Source organism: Quercus robur, chromosome 11 (assembly GCF_932294415.1).
Source record: "Quercus robur chromosome 11, dhQueRobu3.1, whole genome shotgun sequence".
NCBI lineage: Eukaryota > Viridiplantae > Streptophyta > Magnoliopsida > Fagales > Fagaceae > Quercus > Quercus robur.
Window position 1 is genome coordinate 6,264,687 of NC_065544.1, and position 21,807 is coordinate 6,286,493.

A 21,807-nucleotide genomic window follows, 5' to 3' on the forward strand; every position below is an offset into this window, starting at 1 on the left:
CTTTGTCCCAATGTGTTTTTTTTTTTTCAATGCTCTTTTAAAAGCTCCCAGTTTCATATTTTCCCTCGTTGTAACATTGTTTTGGATATGCTTTATTTTGGCTAGTTGTGGTATAAAATTCTACTGTTGCGATTTAAGTTTTTCTTTTTTGGAAAACCTTGGCTGGAAGAGAGTTTGTGCCCTGTGATGGCAGCTGGTTGGGATGCTGATTATTCTCAGGGATTTTGATTGACTGTTTTCTCATTTTTCTTGATTGGCTCTATATCTAGTATTTCCTCTTATTTTAATCTTCTTCTTCCCCTCCATTTCTTTTGCTTTTTAAATTCTGATATACAGGTTTCTATTAATTGAATCTAGCTAAATTGCTTACATTTTGTGCAAGCTTTACTGCTTTAGTGTCCATAGGAAAGCTAGTTGTGCCTGATTTCTGTCACTTGTTAATATATCTTTTCGCGTGAATGCTCTAGACAAGCATACCTTCAAGTGTCTGCATATTTACAACTTTTCAACAGTCACATTCAAATGATATGAACATCTTTAATTCCATTCCATGAAGTGATAACATGTTGCATACTACTGTGAATTATTGAATTACAACCTAAAATTTTCTGCTGATTTCTCTTCCAGGTCTGGGCTAGAATATGGTCTGTTTTAGCAAATCACTTTATTTCAGCTGGGAGCCATCAAGATGAGAAAATTGCAATGTATGCCATAGATTCTTTAAGGCAGCTTGGTATGAAGTATTTGGAACGTGCTGAACTTGCCAATTTCACTTTCCAGAATGACATTCTAAAACCATTTGTTGTTCTTATGCGAAATACTCGAAGTGAATCAATAAGAGGCTTAATTGTTGACTGCATTGTTCAAGTATGTCTTCTTGATTAGCTTTCTGTAACTCTGTTATAAATTGAAAGCTTAACTGTCTATATTACACAGTAGTGGGTAATATTATTAAACATTAATTCTTGGTGTGTATTGCAGATGATAAAGTCTAAAGTTGGCAGCATAAAGTCTGGATGGCGAAGTGTTTTTATGATTTTCACAGCTGCTGCAGATGATGAATTGGAATCAATTGTTGAAAGTGCATTCGAAAATGTTGAGCAGGGTAAGAACCATTCTTCTTGCAGTAATACTGGTTTTTTTTTTTTTCTTGATAATTCATTAGTTATAATGGGGGAGAGGGGATTCAATCCTTGGATGTTTCTGTTGGAAAGTAATACTAGGTATTTACTGAACTTCGTTATATCTAACGCCAAACATGCACATCTACAGTTATCTTGGAACACTTTGATCAAGTAGTTGGTGACTGTTTTATGGATTGCGTCAACTGTCTTATAAGGTTTGCCAATAATAAAAGTTCGCACCGTATAAGTTTGAAGGCCATTGCACTCCTGCGTATATGCGAGGATCGCCTGGCAGAGGTTTGTTAGCTACCCTTCAGTTTCATTGAGCAAATCACTTATGTTTCAATAGAGTACAAAATCCATCTTGGTGTTATACTTTTAAATTGTTGACAGGATGAGTTTGATGGATTTGTTTAATGGTAAATCCATTGGAGACAGAGATGAAACTGATATAATGTCTAACTTTGGCAGTGTCTGGGAAAAGAAATAAATTTCTTGAAACTGATATGTACTTAATGATTCATACCTTTTTTTGGATAACAGCCACCAATGATTGGAGAATTAACTCCATTAACAAACAGCTGAACTTGGTGAAATTTAACCATTAACTTCTATCTTTCTTCTCAAAATAAATAAGTTAATTTATTTTTACTGAGTTATACAAAAGCAATTTTACTGAGTTGTGTTACATGACCTTGTCACTTTATCCTTGATCATCCATTTCAACATAAGATGTTCAGTTTGGGTATTGGGGACATTTAGGATATGCTCATAGAAGAGAGATTCTATTGCCAGAATCAAACTTTTTTGTTGAATGTAGAGTTGGAAGGTGTTTTCGGTGGTGTATTAAGACTTTATGCTGTTAGTATTTCACTTGTTCTGAAAATGTAGCTAAAGGAAAAGGGCTATTTTTGGGAACAAAGGGTAGAAATAGTGAAAAGGATTATTGTTGCCTACCCCAAGTATATGGGACTAAAGTCGCATTTAATGTTACCTTTTTTTTTTGGTTGGTGAATGCATTTAGTGTTACCTATTTGATGTAAATACAGTGTTAAAGGCATTGGATGCTATATTTTTCATTTTGTTTTAAAAACAAAATCATTATGTCCTTTCTCACTTGATTTTCTATATTTACTTGCTATTTTCTTTCGCAATAACCTTTTTTTTATACTGGAAAGGAGTACATCTAGAGAAGGTAAAGCATATATGTCAAAGAAAAGCATGCAAGAATTGTGTAACATGAAAGGTTGCCATGAGATTGTTCTATGTCCGTCATATTACTTTTAACTGCATCAAATATTTGAATGCACAATATTTGTAGATTAAAAAAATGTATACTTGTATGTATCTACTTTTCCTAGTATACAGTAGCAGCATGTCAGAAATGAAAAATGCTTGATCAATAGGTATCTTCTGAATTCTATTACATATGCAAAGCTTTGTTTTGACATTTATGCTTTGTTTGTTTTGAAGTAAAATATTTTCAAGAAAATATTTTCACATTTTATCATGTTTGTTTTGTAGGAAAATATTTTCACAGTAGGTCAAATAATAAATATTTTTGGTCAAAGAAAGAAACAGGGAAAAAATTTGGAAAACATTTTATGCTTGAAATAAGGGCAAACCATTTTACACTTTCTCACTCTCGACACTCTCCCCCTCTCTCATTTTCGGTTCTTCTCTCCTCCAACCCAGCCCACTGCCTCACCTACTGATCCTTCTCTCCCACAACCCAGCGGTGCCACCCACCATCATCGGCGCTACCTACCTTCTTCCTCGCACAAACCCCTCTCCTCCCTCTTCTCTTCTCTCCTGCAGTCCATTGGAATCTGACTGATGAGTGGCGGGTCTTGGGTTTTTGGTGGCTGCTTTGATCTTGCCGCCGCTGGATTTGCTGTAGATTTTCTGATTAGGTTCTGTGTTTGTGGGTTTTCTTTTTGGATTTTTGATTTGGGTTTGTGGTTATTTTTGGCTTTTTGATCTGGATTTTTGGGTGGTTGGTAATGGTTTTGGTGGCTGTTTTTTGAATGGTTGGTGGTGGTGGTTTTGGTGGTTGTTTTTTTCTTCCCAATCTGGAATTTTGGGTGGTGGATGGTGGTTTGTGCAACTGTGCTTGCATTTGGTGGGTTTTGAGAACTAGGGTTTTATTTATTTATATATTTTTTAAATTTTACAGAGAAACAAACACTGAAAAATGATTTCCATGGCATTTTCAAGTACGCATTCAAACACTATAAAATGAAATGTTTTACTGAAAATGTTTTACAAGTAAAATATTTTACATTTGAAAATAAATTACTTCTAAACAAACAGAATGTTAATAGATTGTCTAATTCCAATTAGGAATTCCTTGGGACCTTTAGGATTAGGAAAAGACCCTCAAATTGCAAATTTTTATTCATGTTACCTTTTAATAACTTATGTGGGTGTATCTCTGTGCATATTCTGTATATACTAGAAATTTCACTAATTACTGTGGTGTTCCTGTCTCACAAAAAAGCATGTTGTTGTATCGGATATTAAGGTAGCCTGCAAGACTCATTTGGTCTCGTTGTTTTCTTCAACTAGTTTGGTAGAAGTTTGTTTATTTATCTCCCGCAGAGAGGTTGTCACTTGGCTTTTTGATCACAAGTTATTGTGTGTCTTGGTGTGTGTTAATTGTAGGGCCTCATCCCTGGAGGTGCATTGAAACCAATTGATGCCAATGGTGATGCAACTTTTGATGTGACTGAGCATTATTGGTTCCCAATGCTTGCTGGATTATCTGATCTAACATCAGATCCAAGGCCAGAGGTCAGAAGCTGTGCACTGGAAGTTTTGTTTGATTTACTGAATGAGAGAGGTAGCAAGTTCTCATCATCATTTTGGGAAAGCATCTTCCATCGGGTCTTGTTTCCCATTTTTGATCATGTAAGGCATGCTGGAAGTGAAGGCATTTCTTCTGATGATGAGTTGCTTCATGAAACCAACATTCACTCCCTTCAATTGCTGTGCAACCTTTTCAACACTTTTTACAAGGTATTTAATGTTTGTTGTTTAAAATTTATCCCTTTTACTTCCAATTTGTTGAGAAATAAAATATTGTTGCTATTGTTTAGTAAAGATGCATGCCAAAATTCATGTGTTGGTTGTCAAGAAAAAATGTTCTATTAGTCTTAACTCTTGATATTGTTTTCTGCATATGTAACACATGATGTTGAAGAGACAAGAAAATATGTGTCATGTAGCATTATGTTTTAGAGCACTATTCATGCAAACATTTTAAAACCGAAATGATGTGATGAAGTCTGGCTAAAGTTCATGTTTTGTTTGAAGCAAATGCTGAATATTGTTATGATGCACCACAAACACAATTTGTAATCTAGAGTGTTTGACAGGGATGCACTAATCTCATTTACATTATCAATGGATATAATGACAATCTTTATTGTTAATGCTAGTCTCAACTTCTATTTGAAGTTTTTCTTGTTGCTTGTTAAGAATTGTTTTCGGGCATATGTGGTATTACTTGGATTCCCATTTACATAAATAATTATATCAAAATGTTGGTGAGCTTATCACTTTTATTGATATCTTATTTGACACATCTGACCATGTTATCGAGTAAAGTTGTTTTTGTGTTGGGCAGTTGGTATTTAAATTCTGCCATGTGATTATCTGACTTTAATTATTTCCAAAAACTTTTCTTTGACAGTAAATTTCTTTTACTTATTTTTGTGCAGGAGGTGTGTTTTATGCTTCCACCATTACTGAGCTTGCTGTTGGATTGCGCCAAACAGACAGATCAATCAGTGGTTTCTTTATCTCTGGGTGCACTGGTGCATCTTATAGAAGTTGGAGGACACCAATTTAGTGAGAGTGACTGGGATATGCTGTTAAAAAGCATAAGGTACAAATCTCTTATTTCCAGAAAATTGTTTGCAATTATTCTTTTAACTAATCATTCTTTTATTTTGACCACCAGAGATGCTTCATATACAACACAACCACTTGAGCTGCTCAATGATTTAGGTTTTGATAGTGCTTTTAATTATGATGAAGTGGATGGCCAGTTTGAAATCAGGGACAATGGAAAGGTATCTCCATTTCCATTCTCAAATACTGGTCCTGATGGCACTGCAGGGAACCCTAATTCAGCAGTCCCAATGGATCACAGTCGAGAATCAGGTTCACAGATTAATCTGGAAGGATCTGAAGGTTAGCTATAAATATTTTTTTTTTATTGAAATACATGTTTATAGCATTGCTCATGAATGACATTCAGGTAAATAAGAATCTGGATTCCAACAGATTGAAACAAGAATCTAATAATCACTTCTTCCATTTCCTTCCCATATTATGAGTGAATGGTTAATTCTGCTACCTTTGAAATGGCCAACGTGAAACTTAAAAAATACTCCTTCATAATATACAAAATTTTAAAATGGGATGATTATTAATGAAAAAGGTCAAACTATAGTGGCCATCTTCCTAAACTTTTTTTTTTTTTTCACTTTATATGTATTTTTTAATAAGAAGAGGTTTTTTTTTAAAAAAAATTATTTTTTATTATTTATATTTATTTTTTAAAGATAAGCATAATTGAGGAAAGCTTCACACAGTTTGATGCAACTCTAAAAGCCGAAAAGAATAGATGTTAATCTATTTTGGGACAATGCAAGTAAATGTAAAAATAATGAAAAAGAAAGTAATTAATGGAAAGCCAATGAGATCTATCTCAAATGGCTTCTCCTCCCCTTGTAATAGCAAGGTGGAGGGTGGGGTTGTGGATTAAAACCCACTGGGTGGGTGAATGCAAATGAAAAAACAAAAAGTGTTTAATGGAAACTCATTATAATTGAATGTTTATTCTTGAAGGGATTCCATCACCCTCAGGAAGAGCTGACAAACCTGCTGATGCTGGAGGCCTCCAACGGAATCAAACAATAGGCCAAAGGATTATGGACAATCTCTTTCTCAGGAATCTTACTTCTAAATCTAAAAACCGTGTGTCCGACGATTATGTGCCATCTTCTCCAGTCCAGGTATCTTGCTTGAAAATAATCATGTAGTAATGTCTATGTGATATCTACTTTAGATTTACAATGTTCATGGCTATTTTTGTCACTTTCAATTCTAATGTTGTGATCATCATATGTCAATTGAATTACAAAATTTCCACGTTTTCTTTGGGACCAATTTTAGATTTAAGGAATTGTCTGCTGTACAGTTGCTGCCGGCCCACACCCCCGAAAAAAGAAAAAGGAAAAAAGAAAAAGAAAAAAAGAAGTAAGAGAGAGACTCTTTTGTGAGACAGGAGAACCCCTTCTAAACATAATTTTACTTAAAAGCATTGCTGCTTTTTGGATATGCTGGGATTGCCAGTTTTTGTTTAAAAGTTTCCTTGAAGTTAAGGTGTGTTTTTGGTGGAACTTCATATCAGGCTGGAAGCAGATTTGTGTTTGTTAGGCAATTTATTTGTCTTAGGCACATATGAATGGGTATCCATGAATTTTGTGTTAGTTATAAGCTTTGGGGTAAGAGGATGAGGCTGTTCTTTTGTTGTATATTGTTTTTATGAAGCCTAAATCATTTTTATATGCATATTAATGGCCAAGGCTCTTAAACTCTCTTATAATCATGGTACAACAAACAAAGGGCAAAGAGTGCATGTTTTCAGTTGTTTTGTGCATGGAAATTTCATTCTGCTTCTTGACTAATGACATAAAAAATATATGTATTTTAAAGATATTACAAAGCCTAATAATTCTTTCATTACTTGCCAATTTAGAAATAACCACCTCCTCATATTTAATTCCTGGTTGCTTACGTTCTATAAGTTATGATTTGTCTATTCAAATATCCTATAATTTGATGCATATGGTGCTTGTAGTTTGCTGGGCACTTGTATTGCGAATGTATGATTGGTTATGTAATTTTGATGGCTACATGTAGACATATGGAATAACAGTATACTTTTCCTCTTCTTTTTTGAAAAAGAAAAGAAGATTGAAGCACATGAGAGTGGGAAATAGAAAATTTAACTTCTGAGAAAGAAGGGGAAGCTAACTTCTTAAAGCTAAGTCGTTTATAACTTTGAAGGAGCAGAGAGCATAAAATTTTATAAGGACACCATATCGAAAACAATCTTAGTAATACAAGCTTAACCTTATTCTGTGGAGGTTGAACCTTGTAGATGGACTTGCTATCAGAAGCAATCTCAACAACGCAAGTACACTGTTAATTATACAATTTGCATTCATATAGCAGCTATTCTTGGTTTTAAAGCATTTTCAGGTGATACTGACTTTTCTATGGTGTTCTTGTGGCATTTCCATATCCTTCTTTAAAGGTTTTCCACGTAACGGATAATTGAGGGAAATGTCAATGCATAATATCTTTCCCCTTTTTTTGGGGTGATATATCTAAAATCACATATCTTTTTTCTTTTCTTGATCCAATGCTACTCTAGCTTCCTGATGCTGTGGAGCCTGATGACAAAGATGAGGTAGAAAGTCCACTATTGGGAACTGTTAGGGGCAAATGCATCACTCAATTACTGCTGCTGGGTGCCATCGATAGTATCCAGGTTTGTTTGTGATTATTGTATATTTTCATATTGCCATACACACTACCTTAAATACATGATTGTTTTCTCTTAATTGGTGAAGATCTACTTGATAATTCACCATAATGAACTTTTGAATTGATCTCTTAGGCAATTATCTTCAGCCAGAAGGCGGACACATTTGGAAAGATTTGCTAGTTCTCTAAATACCTTTATTGGGCCTATTGCCATTTCCTTAGGCATCGCCCTTTAAACCCCGAAGAAGGAAAAGGAAAAAGATCTTATTTCTCTAGGAACTTCAATACATGGTCAACTGACTCTTCACTAGACTTGCACATATAACAACAATTTACAAATATCATATTACTTTTGATTTGACTATCCACAGTTAAGTTATTGCCAAAAGCAGCTGTTTGAACAATGACGAGCAGCTCTTCTAGGGACTTTTCTATGCCAATGTGCTTTCTTCAAGGGCGAAATCTCATTAGACCCTCTCAATGCCTCTTAAAATAAGACAAACACTGAACTTTTCACTTCAATTAATTTTCCTTATCAATCTATCCTTGCCATCTCTTGTAGGGAAGTTGGAATATAGTAGACTCAAGAGAGTCTTTGGAGCTTGATTTCCAATCATGTAAAGTATGACTGAGCTTAAGATTCCACGGATACCTTTTGTCTCCAGTAGAGTCCAAGTAAGAACTAATGGATGGATCCTTATCATCACCAGGATGGATCCTTATCATCACCACAATTAGAAAAAGATCTCAATATATATATTAAAGCAACACTCTCAATGACAATTGCTAATGAGCTCTAGCTCAAATGTCACTTCCTCCTTCTTAAGGATGGAAATATGGAAAGATGGATAAGATAAGGACAGAGAAGATACTAATTTTCCATCCTATGTGTTTGGTAGGAAGGATAGAAAGATGGATAAGATAAGGATAGCTTCTTCTCCTTATTCTATTTTTTCCCTTTTGGATATCTGCTTGGTAGCAATTACCATATTGCTATGTCCTCATATTCTTAGCTCATTCATGAAAAAAAGAAGTATGATATAATATATTTGTGGTAATTATTTAGTTGCTTTAGTGGTTGATGTTGAACATAGCAAACTAGTTCTTATAGACTTATTAAGTGATTAAATTATTAACTAATATTACTAATTAGTCATAGGACATTATGGATATTACATGGAATTACTCATATCGAGCTAACCCAAAAAAATAAAATGGTTTGACTTGCAATTTTTGTGTTAAAATTGCTAAAGTTGGGCTTATCTAAATGTTATATGAATTATATAAAAAAAAAATTATTTCAATTTATTGTTGCATTTCTCATTAATAATTATTTTTAAAATTGTGAGCTTCACTTCAATCAGGCTTGCTCTTGTGCTTTGCGCCTAGGCTCTAAGAGGCCTTTGCGCTTAAGTGCGCCTCTCACTTTTACTAATACTGATGCAAAACAAGCATGATTCCAAAACCAATGCTGTGCAAAATTTGCTGGAAAAATAAAACAGAAAGATAAGATAAACATAGGAAATTACACCTAGGCTTGCTTGAAATCAACACCAAGCAAGAGAGAACAAAACCTAGGAATCAACACTTAGGTTTAGCTGGAATTTGCACCACATCATTGAAAAATTTTCCAATTGAAATTTTAATCATCATAAATTTGTCTTCTTAGGAGTACAATAAAAATATAATTGACTTCCAAAATTAAACAAACCTAAATTAAAATAAAATTGCCTTAGCACTCTCTGCATCAAGCACTCCCCCCCTATGCAGACCTCCACAATCTAACACCAAGGATAATGATCTGAAACCATTCCAGAAAGTTGGTGTTGCACAGTATCGTTGCATAATTCTTCTCATTTTGCTGAAAGTAGAAATCTAGCATGACAGATAATGGATCTTGGTTATTTGACCAAAGTGTAATTACCACCTACTAAGGACAAATCAATTAAAGTCTCCTCTGAAATAAAATCTGAAAATTCAGATGTGACTAATAAATATCTCACATGGTGAGCTCTTCCATATCTCTGGCCTGCACACGAAAAGGAGATACGGAGGTGGAGTGATTTCTGGATTAAGTTTAAACCACATCTTTATCTTGCAAAAATGAGATTTGTGCACTAGGTTATACCCTTTTTTTTCTTATCCCGCACGAATTTTGGGGGACTATGGGGATGTTAGAAATAAATAGTCTCCCTAAGAGAGAGAGAGAGAGAGAGAGAGAGAGAGAGATTTTCTTATGCATCATCTAGTTGTGTGGGAGGTGTCTGAAAACTCTTTTCCATGACAATTTGCAGAAGAAATACTGGAGCAAGTTGAAAGCACCACAAAAGATTGCTGTAATGGACATTTTGTTTTCTTTGTTGGAGTTTGCTGCTTCTTATAATTCATACGCCAACCTGAGATTGCGCATGCACCAAAATACTGATGAAAGGTTTGCAACAAAATTGTACTCGCATTCATTTTCTTCTCCTTCTCCATTGCCTAAAATTTTCTTATTCTGGAACTGGAAGAGGCTCAATATTATCTCATTTCTGGACAGGCCACCTTTGAATCTTCTGCGCCAGGAATTAGCAGCATTATGCATATATTTGGACATCTTACTGAAGGCAACTTCAGGATACGATGCCAACAAAGAGAGAGATCTCAATAGTTCTCAGGATGTTGATACTACTCCAGGCAACAATTCTACACCAGAAAAGAAACTTGAAAGAACAGCTGAGGAGAAATTGGTATCTTTATGTGAACAGGTACTTAAGGAGGCATCTGATCTGCAGACCAGTGTTGGGGAAACTACTAATATGGAGATTCATCGAGTGTTGGAGTTACGTTCTCCAATTATTGTTAAGGTATATAATTTGTTATTTATATAAAAACTGAAAGGCCTGTTGGGAGTGATTCAAATTTCTCTGATATTTCAGTGCACATTGCTTTGCAGATGCTGATTTAGGGAAGTGTTCTTTATATATTAATATATAATTTTGTTGCAAGTATGCAAACCACATTCCTGATTTATAAAGCTATTTTGCCTCTTTGGTCCTCTTATAATAAGATATGCGACATCTTTATGTTCACTTTTAAGGGAGTACAACTCTGTGTTCTATTCTTTACATATGCAACATTCTAAAATCAGAACCAGGTCAGCCAGTTGGACTAGTTGAACCATCCATGACATCATTCTAGTCTGCTTACAGCTGTTAGACCATTTCACTGCAAAAATTTGGTTGGCCCATGTTGTCTGCCAGCCAACTTAATGCAATTCACAGGTCACGTGACCCAGTCTAGGTTATTGACTTGGCAATGAAATTGCAAATTTAGCTGGCCTTGAACTCATGATCTAATAAAAAGTGCCTCCAACCACTACACTACTTCCGTCTTAGTGTTATAGATAGCTCTAGTTGAAAATTTTCTCAAAGCAGCATATGCTATAGGTGGGTTGTTTTCCTCTTAAAAAATCAATTGATGCACTAGTGGAGATTCAGACTTTTGATTTTCAAGTCATAAGGATGAGCCCTAACCACTAGATTTCTGATACACTTATTATTCAAATATGCACGCATGACTGCATGAGTAATCAGTTATATGATATTTTTCTTATGTCTTTTAGATTTAGGCAAGAAATACTATTTACACCCTCTAGTTTGCTTCTAAATCAGTCCCTTGATTATCAAATTAGCAATTTATACCCTCGACTATTACAACAATATACAATGTGTCCCATCTGTATACATCCATTAGAATCTTTCCATTAACCTCCCCCAAAATGACGTTTTAGACAGAAAATAGAAAAAAAAAAAAAATTGATAGGTAATAGAAGTTTTATTGATAAAAAAAAAAATACAATGTGTTTATGATAGTAAACTCACTGCACTTGAAGTGAATACAAATAAATCAAAGGGAAGAGCTAGGAAAAAAAAAACATTTTTTTTATCCAGGTTAACATAAAAAATGTGACGGACCACAGCAGAAAGGGCACATGGGTACCATTGAAATAGTTGAGGGTGTAAATTGCAATTTTTGAAAGTCGAGGGACCAATTTAGAAGCTACCTCAACTTAGAGGGTGCATATAGCCTTAGATTTATTAATGATTAAAAATTTATTACTTCATGCTGATCTCAGCAGTTAACCTGGTTCGATTCAGCAGTCCATTTGGTGATCCAGTTGCATTTCTGGGTCACTAGATGGTCCAGGATTCAAATGTTCTGCGCATCCATATTTTATGAGAAACATGTGTTATTCAGTTTCTATGGCATCTCATCACAAGTCGTTTGCTTGCCGAAATGCTACTTTGCTCCGTTCTCTTCTTTTATCACCTGCCTGCTTTGATAGTTAGAAAACTCCTCTTTCTGTATCTGGGATTAATCAAGCAATAATAAAAATTCTTTTATTTTCTCTAACCAGTGGTCTTTCTCCATTATAATTTGACTGGATTCGTGGATTCACCCAACTGTGCTTAATTTGTTAGATTATTATGATTGTATGTACAGGCTTTGTTTTCTCATTTGATCATAATTAATGCAGCCATACCTTCATAATACTTTTCTTCTTGTATGAACAGACAGGACTGTTTACTTGATTCTTTTCCATAATCACTTTTATAATTTGCTGTAATAACTAAGATATCTTCTTCTTCTACTCGGTCTTTCAGGTGCTAAAAAGCATGTGCTTTATGAACAATCAGATATTCAAAAGAAACCTGCGAGACTTCTATCCTTTACTTACGAAACTTGTATGCTGCGACCAGGTAAATCTTCCATGGATCTTTTTTTTTTTTTGTGGTGAAACCTCTTCTTTTATAAAAACAGCTAGTGATTTAATGCTAATTTCCCGGCCGTTGCAATAGTTCTTTCCCAGAATTATATCTACTGTAGTCTACATAAACCCCTATGGGTTGGCCTAGTGCTTCCTAGGGTCTCATGAGATCGTTGAGGACTTGGGTTTGAAACCTCTCACTAGCATTTTGGGGCCACCTCCATGGGATTTCGCCCTGTAATGACACCCTCATTAACTACAAAAAAAAGTTCTATATAATAAATTATTTTATCTATTTCTAGATTACAGGTATAAAATTATGCCATCATGCCATATTATTTCTAATTACTCTGTTTTGGATCTCTGTTGGCCACAAGAAGAGCTGGATCCTTATATAAGTTATATTGATGAAACCTGGAATACTAGAATAGGATTGTGCAACTTAGTCTTGGTTTTTAATGTAGATGGTTGGTATGACTGCAACAGCATCTTGCAACCTATGTTCAAAGTTGATTTCTTAGCCTTTATTAATGCAAGCCATTTTATTATGCTAGGGAAGTAAGTAAACCTTTTTCTTAAAAAAGGGGTATTTTCACATCTCAGCAGATTTAGGAAATTGGAGAATTGGTTGTGCTTGTAATGGGTTATGATTTAGGAGGATTTGTGATTCCAGGGTTTGAAAACCTTTTTAAGGAAGGACTTCATAGAGAAGAGAAAAGATTTGATTTAGGATTGAAAAGAGGTAAGAAGGAATGAAAATTGAATTTCTCCACAATTTGTGAACAATGCTATTGAACATTATATGAACAATACTAAGAGAAAGGGAGGAAAGGGAACAATATGGTCAACGTGTTTTAATATTCAAAATACTCTATTTTATTGTTCATCTATCTGTTCTTCCAAGTACATTAAGCATATAAGAATTTTCTTTTGTACTATTATTAGGACTTTTAATTTGACCTATAAACTAAAAACTCAATAATAGAGTAACTTGTGCTCAAGAAAATAAAACTAAGATACATGGGATCTCATACAAAATTTTGAATTACCAAAATAACGTTAATTTGCAGGGATTGCAAAAATTACAATTTGCCCCTTGGGTACAAAATTGACTATAATTTTTTAAATAAAAACCCAAATTAAAATCCCTTTCAAACTTAGGACACAAGTAACTAGAATGAGACCTTTAAAGCCACTCCTGAGTCTTGACTTTTATTTTAATTGAACTTAACGCATGGACAAATGGAACCCATAAACTAAATCTTGAATAGACGCCAAGAGCCATGTAGCTCAACTGGCACCAACTGTTTCCAATGGAGATGTCAAAAGTTCAAATCCTCCCTCAATTTTCAAATATTAAAAAAAAAAAAAAAAAAAAAAAAAAATCTTGAATAGATGAATTGCCAAAGTATTGTTTAAATAATCTTGTATGGTTGCATCATTCTCCCCTAAGAACCTTTGAATTTGAAACCTACTCCAACTCTTCAATCATCTTTGGAAGCATTAAGGATAACAAATTTATCTTTCCCGTCATATCTTTAAATTTTTTTGGAATGATAAAATCAATGCTTGGAAGGCTTTTTATCTTAAAAAATCCAGTCTTGAATTGATCCATAGCAGAACATCAATATCTTCCTTGGCCTTTACCTTACGCTATCAGACTTGTGTTCACCTTGCTCCTTTGTGGTCTCCATTATCCTTATAATGCTTTCTTTTGGCTTTTGTTGAAATTGGACATTTGGTAAATTGTAAGGCTAGATTTCTCTCTTTAACAAGGCTTGATGCATTGAACTAGCACCCACTTAAGGTTGTTGTGGCAGCAAACTGGCAGGGTTGCATCCATCAGATTTTGAAGGGGTAACGGATGCAATGTCTGCCAACAAGGGTGAGGATAAACCTGGGTCTAACTTTGGGTATCTAAGTTCTTGATGAGCTGCTGTTCTGGCAAGATATTTTGCCCATTGCTCCCGGTGTATCTGAAGTTCCACACATAGTAGACTAATGTTCTAGCTTTACTTCTATTGAACACACACTCTCATTCAATTGTTGAAAGGTTTTCTTGGTCTCATCAAAATTTTGAGAAAATTTTTGAAAACTTGAATCTAGTTCTGTGTTGGTGGCTACTATCTTGAATGATAAATTTTGTCAAGTGATTGGAGGAGAAAATTTAAACGAACAACTTGTGGTTGTATTTTGGCCTAATATCAAGGTGACTGTAGGACAAGTTGGAGAATGTCCAGTTTGACTATGTGTGCTGTGGTGGGTTATGGTTTTGAAGGATTTGTGGATCTAGAGTTTAGATCTTTTTTTTAAGAAAGGTTTTGTAGAAAAGAGATAAGATTTGATTTAGGATTGAAAAAAGGTGAAAAAAGGGAAATTAAAATTGTCCACATTCTGTGAACAGTACAAATGAACAGTAGAACAAGAAAGAGAAAAAGAAAAGAGGGGAGAAGTGGAGGAAAAAGAACAATAAGGCCAATGAACTCAATCTATTATTGGTGTATATTGAATATAAATATATATAAATATCTTTTCCTGTACTTCTTGTATTAGAACTAGTACTTTGACTACTAAACAAAAAGCCTAATAAAAGACTAATTTAGCTTTCTTTGTTTAATTAGAATATCTTATGTGAAGATAGTTTTCCTTGTTTTTTGGTGTTTGGTAGCATTGGAAAAAATAGGTCAAAGAAAAACTATCTTTAATCAACGAAAAACCCTATTAAAAATATGACTTGTTTTTACGAGGTTTTTTGTTAAATTTTTTCATAAAACAGCTCTATCTCATCACAAAACGTTTTCTAGCTTATTTCCAAGTTGCTACCAAATATAGAAAAATGAGACAGTTTTCTAGAAAATATTTTTTAAAATGGCTTATTTTCCAAAAAAAAATATATATATATATCGTTGAAACAAAAGGAGTGTTAGAGAAAATTAAACCTAAGATGCTTAGGATATTCTAAAAAATTATCGACTCAGCTAAACTACCAAAACATCCTTAATCCACAGGATTGCAGAACTTTTTTTGGGTTTCCCCCATTACGCTGCAATCATTTTTGTATGGATAAATTGAAGAAAGTATTATCACCATCTCTATTACCATATTTAATGGACTTGTGTATTCCATTTAGTTCAGAATCAATAATGCTCTTACTGCTACTAAATGAACTTGCAACTCACCTGGTGTCAATTTCTAATTAGAGAATCGGTTGTATTTTGAATAGACTGATGATCTCCATTATTTTGCATTTCAGATGGATGTTCGAGGAGCTCTTGGTGATCTTTTCAAGGCGCAATTAAAAGCTCTCTTGCCATAGGTTTTTCTATTAGCCATTTTATCAAAGTTTCTTCTTTGAATTCATTGGCTCATGGTACATCCCAAAGCAGATAATCTCATTGTTCTGCTGATTTTTTTTTTTCCTATTCGGAAAATATGATGTGCGAGAAATTTGTTGAACTGTTTTGGTGGGAGAGTAAGGGAAAAGAAACGATACTTGACCTCTCAATGGCGGCTCTAGTATTAGTCTGTGGTTGTCTTTATCTTTAATATAGTTTTAACAAAGTTGTACTTTGTTGCTGATCTTTAATTCATTCCTTTTTTTTTTTTAAAAAAAAAATATATATATATATATATAAATAAATAATTAATAGGAAAAATGATTGACTTAGAAATTGGTTCTGGATTTGTTCCCTGCGTGTTAATTTGGAAGTAATGCAAAGCATTTGTGGAAGTTTTGCGCGAGCTATGGCATTTCTATTTCTTCTTGAAGTAATTATTTAAAAAAAAAAAAAAAATTGGCCAGAAAGTTAACGTTTTCATAATTCCAGTAAAGAAATAACATGACTCAGTAAATTAAAGAAAATATAGGAGCGGTTATTTATTTATTTAATAATGTGTGTATATATATATACAGTTATACACACACTTGACTTTGACAAAATTGAGCCCTACTAGTAACTTGGACAGTTTTGCTTCGGACAGAAAACTCGTCTTGATCTGGTCCATCGCAACATATTAAGACAGGATGGGATGTGAAAAAATCAGTGAAATTTTTTATGTGAAAACACTTTTCTTAATTTGAATTATAAAAATGAGTATGGATAAGATTTTTATACGAAACCATACAAGCATGAGATTCTTTTTAATTTATGAGTGAGAAAATTAATGGAGGTCAGATACAGAGTCAGTTATAGGTAAAAGCTAAAACAACCAAAATAGATAGAGGGGTTACATAATAAGCAAAAACCTCCTGTTGCAAGCTACCAATTTTTGCCAAAGAATAAGCAGCTTTGTCGGCCTCCCCCCAAAGCAGTGCTAGAGACGTACCTGATGGAAAGCTTGAAGCATGACCTTGCATTCAGCCACCAAAGTCTAGGTTAGTCTATTAGTGGAAGAAAAACAAGTTATGAGTTTTTTGACAACTTCAGAGGAGTCCACATTGATTGTGTGGTTGTCTCCATCTCTCTCTCTCTCTCCTCCGTTGGAAATGCCATTTTTGCCAATCGGTTTCTTCATCATCAGGCTTCCTACCTGATCGCTATCAAGTCTTCATCTCAATTTTCCATAGCCCACTTACTCCTTTGTTGATCAATGTGGTGTGTTCGATGAATTTTAAGACGTGTTGTAAATTCTCCAAAATTCCATCATTGTGAGTGTAAGAGAGGAAGACACTTTTTGTCGTGCATATGAGTCTATCTGGCGATGATTGCTTTTGGGTACGTACATTAATTAAAGTTATTTTTTTATCTTTCTTTTGTCATGCGTATTAATATTTACTCTATAGCTTCCAACTGCTACAACTCCGAGAGTTGGTGTTATATAGGATGGGTACGAATGATTGATCTTAATACATTATACATGAATTTTTTAAGAAAACTCTTCCAATCACTAAAATACATTAAGTGATTTGTGTTAAATTTAGTTAACTAAATATTTAGTTTTCTAGAAGTATAGCAACCTGAATTAACCATATGAAATTTTTTAAATTAAAAAAAAAAAAAAACCATTTAAAGACTAAATAAAATAAATTAAATAGGTTTCCATCAACCAAAAAATAATTAAATAGATTTGACACTAAAAAATTTTAATTAAGCATTAAATTTTTTGATCCTTTCTGTGGGGCCCGACCCAAAAATGATGGGCTATTCCAAACTCAGGCCCGTCCGAGGAGCGTACTGTCCGAAGAGAAGCCTCATATGAAGCGTTATTCAACCCCAATAGCGCCAAGGAAAACTGTCCGAGGAGTAACTCCTCCTCGGACATCACGAAGCCCAGACGAGGAACTTTCCCCAGCCATTTCAGCTCATCTTCCCAACATATAAAATGAATTAAATCCAAAATATCTCATGGAAGGCTACCACCACATTAATTGCGCCCCAACCACCCTCTTGGCCGCATTAATGAGGAAAAGACTCCTGAACAGTACCGCCTTGGCCTCTGCAACTCACAAAGGGTCTGATGAGGGCGTCTGATGGGACAGGTGCTCAAGTGGATGCTTGGATGATTAACAGGTGTAAGGTTGAGATGAAAAGAAGAGAAATATATAATGTAGTGGAGTCCCTCAAAGAAGGGGACGAGAGAACTGTATCAGGAACAAAAAAAGAAATAAAATCAGACTTGAGAAAGGTCCATTCTGGTGTTTTTATTTTTCTTTTTGCAAACAATATTGTCCATGCATTAGACCGAACAAGTTCACTGAGGCTAAGCTCTTTGACCCATCCTCTACAAATAATTATTGTGGGTTGCGCTTTGGGCCAAGGCCTAATCAACATAAGTTGGGCCAGGAAAATCGTGCAACCACAATTGGCGCCGTCTGTGGGAAAAGCTAAGGCATCAGCTAGTGCAACGGTCGAGCATGGCAGAACTAGATCCGCACCAGGAGGATCCTCACCAAGCTAACTCCCAACGGACACGACCCGCCGAGTCCCAGAGGCAAAATAACCCAACCAACCCAGGCGGCAGGGGGAATCGTGAGGGAAGTGTGCATACTATCCGGACGAGCCAGAGCCACACTCAGACAGGAAGTCACGTGTCTCAGAGGCGAAATAGTCACCAGGCCATGCAGCGAGAGATAGATGACTTAAAAAGGAAGTTACGACGTGTACAGCGAAGGCGATCTCCCTCTGACTCAGGCGAGTCTTCTAACGCGGAGGACATGAGTTACAGACGAAGGTCAAGGACCCCCCCAAGTGAGACCTTTTCTTACGAAAAGGAACCACGCCCAGTACGGAAGTATGAGAGCCCATCCAGCAAAGGTTCGGGGAGCGACGCCATGAAGAAGGCGTTGGATCAGGTCTCAAGGTCACCCTTCACGAATAGAATCGAAGGGGCTAAGCTGCCAAGACGCTTCAACCAACCGATATTCGCCATCTATACCGGCAGAACAGACCCGGTAGAGCACGTGAGTCAGTTCAACCAAAAAATGGCGATCTATTCGCAAAACGAAGCCTTAATGTGCAAGATCTTCCCATCCAGCTTGGGATCGATGGCAATGAGGTGGTTCAACAGCCTGAAGACAAACTCCGTAGGCTCCTACAAGCAGCTCACTCAAGCTTTTTGCTCCCGTTTTATTACAAACACCAGAGTCCCTCGACCTCTCAGTTTGCTACTGTCCTTATCCATGCATGAAGGAGAAACCCTGAAAGCGTACTCCGATAGGTATTGGGAGGTGTATAACGATTTAGATGACAACCATGATAATGTTGCTATCAGCACGTTCAAAAGCGGCCTCCCCACCGGGTATGGCTTAAGGAAATCCCTCACCGAAAAACCAGTTACTGACGTCCAACAGCTAATGGATAGGATCGACAAGTACAAAAGAGTGGAGGAGGATCAGCTGCAAGGGAAGGGAAAGGAGAAGGTTGTCCCCCTTAAAGCAAATGATTTCAGGACGGAACGTCACAATCCTGGTCAGCCGAGGAGAGATTTTCCGCGACAGGCTGGGCAGAGCAACCCGCAAACAGTGAATGCCGTATTCAGAGAGCCGGTACAACAAATACTGGAGAAAGTAAGGGACGAACCCTATTTCAGATGGCCGGGAAAGATGGCTGGAGACCTTGCCAGACGTAATCAGAACTTGTATTGCCACTATCATCAGGACCACGGGCATACTACTGAGGACTGCAGGAATCTGTGGAATCACCTGGATCAATTGGTCCGAGAAGGAAAGCTACGTCACCTGCTGCACCCATCGAGCGGCCATCCCGGCCAAGCAACACAAGAACCTCGAAGGGACGTGTCTTTAAGACCCCCCACCGGGACGATACATGTCATCCTCGCTGCACCGGGAAGAACTGGGCCACCCATCCCCAGGGTATTAGCCGTGGATCGCCTTCCCTCCGAAGGCAGGCAAAGGGAGCCCAAAAAGTTAAAAAAGGGAAGCTCTTTGATACTGGGGTTCTCGGATGAGGATAAGAGAGGAACAATTCAACCTCACGATGACGCCTTGGTGGTCACCTTGCGGATTGGGGGTTTCGATGTGAAAAGGGTATTAGTAGACTCTGGAAGTGCGGTGGAGATAATGTACCCCGACCTATACAAGGGGCTGAATTTGAAGCCGGAAGATTTGACAGCTTATGACTCCCCCCTTCTCAGCTTCGAGGGGAAGCTTGTTACGCCAAAGGGGCAAATCCGACTGCCCGTACAGACTGGGGCGGAAGTGGTGGAGGTGAATTTCATTGTGGTCGACGCTTATTCACCCTACACCGCGATAGTTGCAAGGCCATGGATCCACAGCCTAGAGGCCGTGACCTCCTCACTTCACCAGAAAGTAAAATACCCATCCAGAGGACGAATGGAAGAGATCCGAGGAGATCAGGCCGTGGCCAGGAAGTGTGTGGTGGCCGCCATTTTACATCGGCCCTTGGTCGAGTCCTCGGCCCCAAAGAGCTTATAGCAACCAGCCTCCTCGACAAAGCAAGACGAGGGGCTGGCCGAGGAGATAAGGTGTGAAGGTTTAGATAAGGTTGCTGTCAGCAATGACCCGGAGAAGTTCTTTCAGGTCGGCTCTGAATTGCCCTCTCAAGAAAAGGAAAAACTGGTCAGATTTCTCAGAGAAAATGTCGACGTATTCGCTTAGGACGCCTACGATGCCCCTGGAGTTGATCCCAGCTTCATCTGCCACCACTTGAACGTCAACCCCTGTTCCACTCCGAGGAAGCAGCCACCCTGACGCCCTTCAAAGGAACACGCTAGCGCCGTAAGAGACGAGGTGGCCAAGTTGAAAAGAGCAGGGGCTATCAAAGAGGTCTTTTATCCCGAATGGTTGGCGAACACAGTGGTGGTAAGGAAGAAGACGGGGAAGTGGAGGGTCTGCGTGGACTTCACGGACCTGAACAAGGCGTGCCCCAAGGACCCATTCCCTCTACCCAAAATCGATCGATTGGTGGATGCAACCGTGGGGCACCCCCGAATGAGCTTCCTGGACGCCTTCCAGGGCTATCATCAGGTACCCCTTGCACTAGAGGACCAAGAGAAAACGGCTTTCATGACGCCCATCGGAAATTATCATTATAAGGTGATGCCATTCGGGCTAAAGAACGCGGGCTCAACCTACCAAAGGATGATGACTCGGATGTTCGAGCCACAACTGGGCAAGATCATTGAAGTGTATATAGACGATATGGTTGTGAAGAGTAAAAGGATTTCCGAGCACGTGAAAGACCTTGGAACAGTCTTCGCTATCTTAAGGGAGCACCGGTTGCGGCTGAACGCCTCCAAATGTTCATTCGGGGTCGGGTCTGGGAAATTCCTAGGGTACATGGTCACCCATAGGGGAATAGAAGTAAGTCCCGACCAAATCAAAGCCATTAACAGTCTACAGACTCCTCGGAACCCGAAGGAGGTGCAGAAGCTCACTGGCATGATTGCGGTATTAAACCGGTTCATATCGCGATCGGCGGATCGATGTCGGCCTTTTTACCTCCTGATAAACAAGTGGAAAGAGTTTAAATGGTCGGAGGATTGCGTTCAGGCTTTCCAACAGCTTAAGGACTACCTGTCCCGACCACCCATCATGTCCAGTCCGGAGGCAGACGAGGTGCTGTTTGCCTACATCGCCGTAGCTCCCCACGCCGTAAGCCTGGTACTGATACGGGATGATAATGGGGTGCAGCGACCGGTGTACTATGTGAGCAAATCACTACATGAGGCCGAGGTGCGATACCTACCCTTAGAAAAGGCAATTCTGGCGATAGTGCATGCAACCCGGAAGCTTCCTCATTACTTTCAGGCGCATACGGTCATCGTTCTGACTCAGCTTCCCCTTCGAGCCGTGCTTCGAAGCGCTGACTACACAGGTAGGATCGCCATGTGGAGTGCTCTTTTGGGGGCTTTTGATATTAAATATATGCCCAGACCCTCCGTCAAAGG

The 21,807-nt window shown here is 37.3% G+C and overlaps 1 protein-coding gene across 1 annotated transcript in view; it reads left to right on the plus strand.

Moving 5' to 3' along the window:
• Positions 1 to 16,008, plus strand: part of LOC126705588 (brefeldin A-inhibited guanine nucleotide-exchange protein 5) — a 34,889-nt gene extending 18,881 nt beyond the window's left edge. The window contains exons 22-33 of the mRNA XM_050404664.1: positions 628 to 867; positions 982 to 1,105; positions 1,273 to 1,421; positions 3,789 to 4,142; positions 4,847 to 5,013; positions 5,089 to 5,321; positions 5,982 to 6,148; positions 7,576 to 7,692; positions 9,983 to 10,119; positions 10,228 to 10,534; positions 12,335 to 12,430; positions 15,692 to 16,008. Of these exons, the coding sequence (XP_050260621.1) occupies positions 628 to 867; positions 982 to 1,105; positions 1,273 to 1,421; positions 3,789 to 4,142; positions 4,847 to 5,013; positions 5,089 to 5,321; positions 5,982 to 6,148; positions 7,576 to 7,692; positions 9,983 to 10,119; positions 10,228 to 10,534; positions 12,335 to 12,430; positions 15,692 to 15,754 (2,154 nt within the window). The 3' untranslated portion in view covers positions 15,755 to 16,008. The remainder of the gene's footprint in view (positions 1 to 627; positions 868 to 981; positions 1,106 to 1,272; positions 1,422 to 3,788; positions 4,143 to 4,846; positions 5,014 to 5,088; positions 5,322 to 5,981; positions 6,149 to 7,575; positions 7,693 to 9,982; positions 10,120 to 10,227; positions 10,535 to 12,334; positions 12,431 to 15,691) is intronic.
• The last annotated feature ends 5,799 nt before the right edge of the window (positions 16,009 to 21,807 follow it).